At 63.9% G+C, this 10,053-nt stretch overlaps 1 protein-coding gene across 1 annotated transcript in view; it reads right to left on the minus strand.

The window, feature by feature from the left end:
• Positions 1–7,470, minus strand: part of LSP1 (lymphocyte specific protein 1) — a 36,637-nt gene extending 29,167 nt beyond the window's left edge. The window contains exons 1-2 of the mRNA XM_069565791.1: positions 7,177–7,470; positions 6,435–6,661 (exon numbers count right to left, since the gene is read on the minus strand). Coding sequence (XP_069421892.1) covers positions 6,435–6,502 — 68 coding nt within the window. The 5' untranslated portion in view covers positions 6,503–6,661; positions 7,177–7,470. The remainder of the gene's footprint in view (positions 1–6,434; positions 6,662–7,176) is intronic.
• Between the last annotated feature and the right edge of the window lie 2,583 nt (positions 7,471–10,053).

Raw genomic sequence — 10,053 nt, forward strand, 5'->3', positions numbered from 1 at the left:
AAATTGCACCCAAGTACCCCATTTCAGGGAGAAGGCAATGGCACCCCACTCCAGTACTCTTGCCTGGAAAATCCCATGGACTGAGGAGCCTGGTGGGCTACAGTCCATGGGGTCTCAAAGAGTCGGACACGACTGAGCGACTTCACTTTCACTTTCACTTTTTCACCACATTTCCGACTTTCTTGTTGACCATGAGGGCGACTCCATTTCTTCTAGGGATTCTTGCCCACAGTAGTAAACATAACGGTCATCTGAATTAAACTTGCCCACTCGTAAAAAGCTGCCAGTTATGTATATCCATCTGCATTTATCTGCCCAGTTATTTATCTATAACGTTACATTTATTTACCCATAACTAATGCCTGTCTTCAAACTCATCCATGCATCATCCACCTACCTGTCCATCCACCCACACACTCATCCACCCGTCATCCGTCTATCCACTCGCCTACCCATCCATCCTCCCATAATTCGTCCATCCATTTAATCAACTTCCATCTCTCCACCTATCCATTCATCCATCCACCCACCCGTTATCAATCCATTTTTACATCCAGCCGTCCAGCCATCTACCTACCCACCAATCAATTCACACATCATCCCTCCATCCAAACATCCCTCCGTTCATACCTTTATCAACCTACTCATTCGCTCATCCACCCATCCATCCATCCAGCCGTCCATCCACCCAAAATTCACCCATCTGGTCACCCGTCCGCTGTCCATCCAGTCATCATACACTCACTGATTCACCCAGCTGTTTGCTCATCCATCCGCCCGTCCATCCGCCCACCCACCTATCCGACTATTCTCTCACCCGCAAGTCGCCCAGTCATCCCTTCTCTCCGTGCCCTCATTCTCGCGTTAGCCACGCATCCGTTCGTCCCGCATCCCTCCTCTCAGCATCCATCTGTCCACCCACTCATCCGTCCACTCATCCAACCGCCAGCCAGCCCGCCCGCCCTTCTGCACCCATTCACCCCCCCCGCCCATTTACCCAACCAGCACGCGCCCACCCACCCAGTCACTCATCCACTCACCTGCTCACTCAGCCATCCGTCCATCTGTCCTTCCATCCAGCTATTCATTCATCATCCACTTACCCATCATCCCGTTATTCAGCCACCCCGTATCCTTCATCCACGAATCCATGCATCCATCCACTTACCACCCACCCTCGCACCCACCCATCCACCTCTCCTTCCTTCTCTGCACCCTTCACTCCACCGTCTATCCATCTGTCCACTCATCCCTCCATCCATCTACTTACCCAGCCGGCCAGCCAGCTACCCAGCTCCCCACCATGTATCTATCCAAACACCCATCCATGCAGTCGCCATCGATCTGCCTATGCAAGCATCCGCCCGCCCAGCCAGGCACACATCTGCCCCTTTACCCACCGTCCCTCAGTCCCTCCGTCCACCTATTACGCATCTATCCATCCATCCATCAGCTAGTTGTCCCTACTTCCTGCCTTTCTTCATTTAGGCTTTTCTTCTGTTGCGTCTTTTTATCCTTTTTCTTTCTTCTGTGACTAAGACATGGTTCATAAGCTTGTGGCTATAGAAGACAGAGGCGCGTGCTCTCTCCCCAGTAAGGTTAGGGCCGCAACAGAACTTCAGTGAGGACTGGGGAGGGAGGGCTCTGTCCTGTTTAGACATTCTCACACGCACGCACACACGCATGCACACAGAGCTATATCTCAGTGAAAGGCGCGTCAGGCACTTCCCTGGTGGTCCACCAGTTAAGATTCCGCCTTGCAGTGCAGGGGCCACAGGTCCAGGGACTAAGCTCCCACATGCCACAGAGTAGCTAAGCCCACCCTGCAGCTACTGAGCCCCGGGCCCTGGAGCCCGCACGCCGCCGGGGGAGCCCACGCGCCGGAACGAAAGATTCCGCATGATCAGTGAAGATCCTGCGTGCTGCCACTAAGACCCAGTAAAGCCAGATCAGTGATTTTTTTTAAAAAAGATGTATCAAACAGTGAGAGTCCGTGAGGGCCGGAGTGTGGAAGAGGGGCCTCCGGTACAGCAGTGTTCCTGAGAGCTCGCCTGTCTCATGTGAGCCTCAGTCCAGCAAGGGGAGAGGGGCCAGGTGCTGTGGTGGGAACCTCACGAAGCTGGGGTTTGGGGAGGGGCTGGGACCGGGAGAAAGGCCCAGCTGTCTTTCCAGATCCCTCTAGAACCAACTGGTTGGATCCATCTGTCCCACGTCCCACTTCTGTTTTGAAGAGGAGAGGGTGTGTGGGCAGCCTTGGGACCTCAGAAGGGAAGCCATCCGCAGAGCAGGTCCTCTCCCAGAGGGGCACAGACCCCTTTGGAGTGAGGGGCTTGTGTTTTCCCCTGGTGGGCGGAAAAGTGCAGCGTCTGAGGCCCCACCTCCCGGGCACAGAGTCGGGCAGCGACCCTCTCCCGATCTTCACTCACCCGGGGGACAGTGGGGAGGCTGAGGCTGCCCCCCCCACCACTCCCTGCCAGCTCTGCCTGCGGATCGCTGGGTCCTCTCGCCCCTGGCGCTGGCCCTGCTCCAGGCTCCTGCGGGGCGAGGCGCACCCAGCTCCCAGGTTCCCAGACAGCCCCTCCCCGCCAGCCAGGGGACCAGACGGTGCTCGCTTCTCCACCCACCCGCTCCCACCTTCCTGGCTCAGAGGCAGGGAGCTGATGGAGTGCGGACAGACAGGCCTGACCCCAGGAAAGGGCCAGGGCTTTCCTCTCCCATCACCCCCCACCCCTTATCTGCCTGTGTCTGGCACTGCAGGGCTGTGCTGGCCGGTGAGGAGGCCTGATTTTCCCCATCCCCTTATCTCCTGTAAACTCCACACCCTCACAGGCCCCCTCCCTCCAGGCTCGCGTGTGTGAGGGGAGGTGTGAGGGGCTCCCCTTTGGCTGAGCTTTCCCGGGGCCTGCACCCCAGCTGCGCCTTCCCCGCTGGGTCTCCACTCATGGCAATGAGAGTCTGTCTCAGGGCCGGGGAGGTTTGGGAACTGCCCTCACTGGTGGCCTTGTGGCCCAGGCCTCCTCTCCACCCCCTTCTCCAAGAAGGCCTTGAGCAGCCATTGGAAAGAGGACCCCGAGATGCACGGGGCTGGGGCTGGGCCTGGGGGAGAAGCTGAGGGCACCTCTCCAGGGGGCCCTGGAGAGGACCTGCTGCCCCTGCCGGTGCCAAACCCCATCTCTGCTTTGGGGGCAGACCCCGGGGTGTCTTCTGAGTTGTGCTCTGTTTAGGATGGCTCTCCACATCCCAGAAAACTCAGGGAGCACCAGTCTATGGGATTTCTGAGGGCCTCTGAGGGCAGCCCAGCCAGTTCTGGGTCCTCCCGACTCCTCGCTGGATCTCAGGGGGTCTGGGCCCCTGCAGGAAAGCAGATGGTCAGAGCCAGTGACCAGCTGCCCTCCAGCAGCGGGTGCAGCCCTCAAGCCTCAGCTCTGCCCGTGGAAAGGGGCCCTGGCACCGGCCTGCCTGGCTGGGCAGTGCTTCCAGCGCTCAGCGAGGCCGGTCCAGGCTGTGAGTGATGACTGTGCACTTGAAGAAACTGAGGCCTCGGGGTGGGGTGCAGTCACCCCAGAAAGTCCCAGGCCAGCCTCAGCAGTCGGTGCCATCTGCCCTGGGTCTTTGGGCCCACCCAGCCCCTGCCCTGGGTCAGGACCGAGGAAGGCAAAGTCGGCACTCAGGGCTGGCCTTGGGGGCTTCTGGCCACTGCCCGAGGGGGGCTGGCCCTTGCTCTGGGCCCTGCGAGGGGTGCTGCTACAGAGGCTGGCCGGGCGGGGGGCGTGGGGGGTGGGCAGCGCCGCTTCGACCCACGGTACCCCTCTGGCAGGGGCCGCCCATCCTGACCCCAAGACCCCCCCCCCCGGTTCTGCCCCTGCTGCTCCAGGATTGTTCTGAGAAGGCAGATGGGGACCAGGAAGGGGGTGGGGAGGCAGGGAAGGGTTTCCGGCTTCCCAAGTCGGCAGGGTGGGCCCTGCAGTGACTTCCCCGTGTGTGTGAAGGTCCTCTCCCTCCCCCGCACCGAGGAGGGGATGTGAAGGGTCCAGATGGAGGCGGGAGGAGGCACAGAAGGAAGGCATCCATCATCTGCGCTGAGCTCAGCTTTCCCGCTCCCCTGGGAAATTTCCGGGCGCCCGAGACCCCTGACCTGGGGGAGGAGGAGACGAGGCCCACCTGGGGGTCCTGAGGCCTGACCCAGCTCTGACTGCCGCCCCCGGATCTGGGCCGGAGGCCGGGAGAGGAGCCCCAGTGTGTGGCCCCCATCCCTCCGCCCCATCAGCCCGCGTGGCTGGGGGGGCCATCCGCCCTCCTAAGCGGGCTTTGGCGCCACTCGCTGCTCCAAGTGGTGCTGGGCCTGCTGGAGAGGCAAGTGGGCGACAGGGAGAGTGGGGCAGTTTGAGGGGGCTGGTCCCATGCGCAGGCAGTCTGAGGGGATGGCTTGCCCTGGACCCACCGACCTGACGGCTCTGCTGCGGGCGGCCAGTGGGGGCTGGGAGACAGTCTTCGGCCATCTCTGAGCTCTGCTCTCTGTCCCAGCAGACCCTGGCCCTCCGGGGGCCCCCCTGGAGGGGCTTCCCAGCCTCAGGTCCCCTGCCTGGGCGTCGGGACTTCTCTGTCACCCCAGACAGGAAAATCCCCGCTTCCCTTCGTCACCTTGTGAAACGAGAACCCCCCCACCCCCCTGCCCTGGGTCTCAGTTTCATTCTGAAAGGTCAGGATGCGCACTGTGCCTGGGGGTGGATGTTGGGGGCGCCCAGCTCCAGGGCGAGAGATGTCTCTGGACTGATCCTCCCCGCCGAGCGCCCGACAGACCCAGAGCCCCAGGGACAGGCCCCGGCGAGCCACCCAGCCCGGGGCTGGTGGCCATTGCCTCTATCGCCCCCTCTCCTCCGCGTGCACGACAGCTGGTGGGGGGGTCAAGGATGGGGCCAAGGAGCGGGCAGGCCCCTGCCAGCCGCCGCGCAAGCTGTGCCCTTCTATGGACATGTGGTGGCCGGAGGCGCATGAGAGCCCGGGCTGGGCAGCGCTGACGTGCAGAGCCATTCCCGAGCGAGGACAGCTGTTCCTGTCACCTGCTCCATGCGGCGCGCCGGCCCCGCAGGAGGACAGGCCGCCTCCTTGGGGCAGCAAGCCTGGGTCACGCCTCTCTCCCCTCCTCTACCGCAAGCGGTGGGTCTTGCTTTGCAACCCCCAGCTACCCCCGACAGCCCGGGGTGGGCACGTGCGCCCTGACCCCCCTGGACCCCAGCTGCCCAGCTGCTGCCCAGCTGCCCCTGCCCCCCAGGACTCAGGCCCATGGCCCCCACCCAGGGCTCCCCTGGAGCTCGGCCGGGAGGAGACGCCCGTGCGCCGCCCTCACCTGCCCGTGCGTGCGCCTCGCTGACAGCTCCAGCCTCCCTTCCTCATCAATAAAAGCATCATCGTGGAACCGGGTACCACTGCCTCCAACCTCCCATGGGAGGGCTGGGGGCAGAATCCACTTTGCAAGGAGACCCTGAGGCCGTGGGGAGCCTGGCTTGTGGTGGCCCGGCTGGGGGGGTCCTAGTGGGCCAGCTGGCTCTCCCTTCGCCTGCCCCCCGCAGCGGCCCTGGAGCAAGTGGGGGCAGCTGTTCGGCTCCGCCTCGGTCCTGTGGCTCTGAGCGTCTCACGCCTCCCTCTGCTCCTTCCTTCCCGCCACCCTCCCGCTGGGCCCGTGGCCTCTCCCCACACAGCTGCCCACGCCCCGACTGCTGTCCGTCCACGAGCCCTGGCCGCTCTCTTGTGCAGCCCCTGCACCCTGGGACCATCAGACCCCCACAGCCAGGGACCCCACCTCCCCCCCTCTCAGGTGAGGGTGCTCCACAGAGCCCGGCGGCCTCCTGCAGACACCCGGGTGGCCAGCGTCCCCTCCCAGCTCCGGCTGTCCCCACGCGCAGCCCCCCCCGAAGCCCCGGTCAGCCCCTCACATCCCCCCACCTGCCGGGCACACAGACCCCGCAGCGCCCTCTGCCTCCTCACCCCTGGCGGGTCAGGGCGGCCCGGGAGAGGGCCTGGCCGGACTCCCAGCACAGGCTTCGAGGCTCCCGAGGCTGAGCAACCCTCCTGGCCAGGCCTCTTGGACAGGGCCCACCCCACCTCCTGCCCTCACAGTCTCCGTCCTGCCTGCCCGAGGCCCGGGCTCTTCCCTGGGTGTCCAGCTGCCTGGAGCCCGGTTCGCATCCCACTGGCGGGTGGGTGAACCCACCTCTCCCAGTGAGGCCCAGCTGCAGCGGTGGACAGAAGAGCATCTAGCTGCCCCGGGCAGGGTGGGGACAGGGACCCAGGAAGACGCCCTGCAGCAGCCTGTGAGCCACGTCCGGCCGGGCCCCGCGGTGCCGCAGACCTCGGGTTAAGCGCGGCCCCACAGCGTGCAGATGCAAAGGCTTGTGCAGGCCTGGGCATGCGTGTGGCCCGGCCCGGGGCCTTACCCTGTGTCTTCTTCTGCCAGCAGCTCCTGCCGCTCCTCGGAGCCAGGGTGGCCGGGAGTGTCCGCCATCAGTCCTCACTGTGCGTGTGACTGCAGCTCTGGGCGCTTCCTGGGGCGGCTGCCCTGGAGCCCCCACCCCCAGCCGGGTTTCACTTCCCCCTTCCGGCTGCAGGTTGAGGTTTGGAGTGCATCGGGGCTGGGGTTGGGGTGTTGTTTTCTAATCTGTTGCTGCAAGAGGAGAAGAGAAAAAACCACGAGTCACCAGGAAGCGTTGAGCAAGTTGCAGGGGCCTGGAGGGCCCAGAGGCGGAGGTGAGGCTGAAGTGCAGGGTGTGGGGGCTGGGACCTTGCACAGGAGCCCCCCACCCACCCGCAGTCCCAGCCTCGAAGTCCACCTCTGCACGGCTGCTGTCCCCAGGCAGAGGGCATGGTCCCAGTCCCTAAGCCTCCACGTGAAGGGTGGTGACCTCCCTGGGGGGTGTCTCCTGGGTGCACTCCCAGAGCATGGTCCCCTTTCCCGAACCTTGGGCCTTCGGCTGGCTCACCCCTCGTTGGCCCCTGCTCTCCAGACTTCTGGGGCCCAACCTGAGCTGCCCTGCCAACAGGAGCCCCCTCATCCACCCCCGTGTTCACTCACAGTTTTCTTTATTTTCCTGAACTATTGGGGTCTCTCTGCTGCCCCTGGACTCTGCCAGCCCCCAAGGCTGGGGGACTCGGGACTGGCCCGCACCACCAAGCACTCACCAGATCCTGGGGCCCTCCACAGAGTGTCCTCTCTGCCCATCCCCACCCTCAAAGGCCCAGAAGCAACAGGTCCCTCCTGTGGAGGGGCTGAACTGTGTCCCCAAATCCGTAGGCTGGAGCCCCGCAGGCCAGCGCCCCAGAACGGGACCTTCTTTGGAAATAGGGTCACTGTAGATGCAGCCAGTGAAGATGAGGTCACTAGGTCATAATTCAGGATGACTGATGTCTGTACAAAAAGGGGAAATTCGGAGGCAGCCTCCGGCCTGTTGGGAGACGCCAACTGAAGATGAAAGCGAGGTGGGGGTGGTGCATCTCAAGCCGAAAAGCCCCAGGAAACCACCAGACACTGGGGAGGGGCCAGGAGGAACCTCTGTGACAACTGGGTCCCCACCTTCGGGCTCCAGGACGGGAGGTGTGGGAGCCGCTCCAGGACGCTCACACCCCTGCCTTCTGCTGTGTGTCCAGCAAAGAGGCCCCGACACTTGCTGAAGCTGGAGGGTGAGAGACACTCTGTTTCCACGCCTGGGAGGTGGGGGCCCATGGCAACCGTGCCCGAGGGTGCCCGGGCTCTGGGCCCAAGGGGGGCAGCGTCCCGCCGCTCACCGGGTTCCTCCTCCCTGGCCGCATCTTGCTCCGCCACCCTCTCCCCTCCTGAGGTCCAGCTCCTGCCCTGAGGCTCTGCCCGACCCCAGGTTCAGCTGCCCCCCACGTCCCGGGGCCGACCAGCTGCTGACCACACCTCCAGCCTCCCCTTCTCCCTCCACCCCATTTCTGCATGCGTGTGCGAGAACCTCACAGCGCCAGGCAGAAATGCCCCGGGCCCACCCTCCTCAAACCTCCACCCCCTCCTCCACTCTGCCAGGTCCAGGACACGTGCAAGAAGCAGACGGCACCCCTGGGGACCCAGTGTCCAAGTCCGAGGGCCCCTGTGCCCCGCTGGGGGGCAGGTGAGGAGAGCTGGCCTTCCTCAGAAGAGCTCAGGGTCCACCCAGGAAGCAGACATGCCGTCGATCACACAGACTCCAGAGGGGCCTTCAGGAGGCAGAGGCCACGCTCAGCCCCCTCTTGCTCCCAGCCCGGCGCGGTCTCCAGTGACACAACGAAGGACCGGGGGAAACAATGAGTCCTGCGGGAGGGCGGGGTGGGCACCAGGGAGGCTTCTAGCCCCCTGCGGTGCTGAGCCGAGGTGTGCAGGTCCTGAGGGGCTGGCCGGGAGGAGGTCTGGGTGAGGCAGACGGGGGCAGAAGGGCCCAGGTGCACAGCCTGCCTGTGAGATGCCCAGGCAGACCACCCCGGGGAGGCTGGGCCACGCACAGCGTGGCCCCCGAGGCCCGGGTGAGACAGGTCCCTAGGGAAAGCAGTGTCAGGACCACACCCTCCAGTGACCAGGTGATGAGACTCTGGGGCCGGAGGTGGTGAGTGAGAGAGTGGGTGGGGTGAGTGAAGAGCAGGGGTCGAAATCAGGGAAGTGGTCGGCGCAGGGCCAGGTCAAGGCAGAAGAGGGTGACGCAGGTCTGATCCGCCGGGAGCGCTGACGGTGTCCTTGTAGGAAGAGGTGGTCAGGGCTCAGACACACTCAGAGGCCGACCCTGGAGGACGTGGGGAGGGGACAGCCATCCGCACACCCAGGAGAGGGGCCTCAGAGGGCCAGCCCCGCCCGCATCTGGGTCTGGGATTCCGGCTTCCGGGCCTGGAGACGTGAGTCCTGCTGTTGGACTTGCTGGGCTGTGCTTCGTCGGTGCCCTGGACGCTGACTCAGGGACGTGCCAGTCAGGGAAGGAAGGAGTGGCTGAAACAAACAGCCCCACACCTCGGGGCTTAGCGCCGAGAGCGCTTCACTCTCAGCCCCATCCAGGTGGGAGGGGAGGGGCCTGCACTCATCCTGGGGCCCCAGGCCCCTCCTCTGAGGACCTTGGAGCCCTGGCTGGCAGGGCAGGAGAGGAGAGACCTTGAGGGAGGCTGGGGACGAGGGATGAGAAGTCAGGGCTCCTGGCGGCGCTGGGGGCCCAGGCGTGGCATCGGCGAGCACAGACAGGAAGCAGGAGAAGGTCGGGTCTCGGGAGGATCCAGACACAGATGCCAGCTGCAGAAACCCCAGCAGAGGCATCCTGGGGGGCTTGTGTGGGTGTGGGCACAGCAAGGAGATGCTGGGAGAGAGACGGTCGGCTGTGAGCAGGCTGGAGGGAGGCCTGGGGTCTCCAGCTGCACCGTGACCCTCATCACGCGCTCAGGCTTCCTCGCGCGGGAGTGTGCGCAACGCTGGGCGGGCTTTACTCGGGGAGGAGCTTCGGGGTTTGGTGGTGCAGCTCCCCAGCACCCCGTGCTCCGGCATCAGGTGAGCCGGGCCCTGGGGTCCTGGCCTGGGTACAGAAAGGGACGGGGAGTCTGCAAGGGGAGAGACCAGGTCAGGTGGGGGCCCGGGGCAGCAGGCGGGTTGCAGGAGCCACCGGAGGCCGGGGAGGGTTGAGGAGACGGGGGCGCAGATAAGGGGTCTGTGCATACACGCGACCCCTGGTGGGGCTGGAGGTCAGGCCGAGGGGTGTGGCTGGGACTCCTGGGCACCTGGCTGGGTCTCCCTGCAAGGCGGGCAGCTCCAGTGAGCCTGAAACTGCCACAAAGCCAAAGAAGGTTCAAACTACTGTCCAGGTACACTCGTTTCACCTGCTGGCAAGGCTGTGCTCAAAATCCTCCAAGCTAGGCTTCAACAGTATGTGAACCAAAATCTTCCAGATGTATGAGCTTTAGAAAAGGCAGAGGAACCAGAGATCAAATTGCCAACATTCATTGGATAATAGAAAAAGCACAGGAATTCCAGAAAAACATCTACTTCTGCTTCATTGACTACAAGAAGGCCTTTGACTGTGTGGATCACAACAA

This window comes from Ovis canadensis, chromosome 21 (genome assembly GCF_042477335.2).
Source record: "Ovis canadensis isolate MfBH-ARS-UI-01 breed Bighorn chromosome 21, ARS-UI_OviCan_v2, whole genome shotgun sequence".
Taxonomy (NCBI): domain Eukaryota; kingdom Metazoa; phylum Chordata; class Mammalia; order Artiodactyla; family Bovidae; genus Ovis; species Ovis canadensis.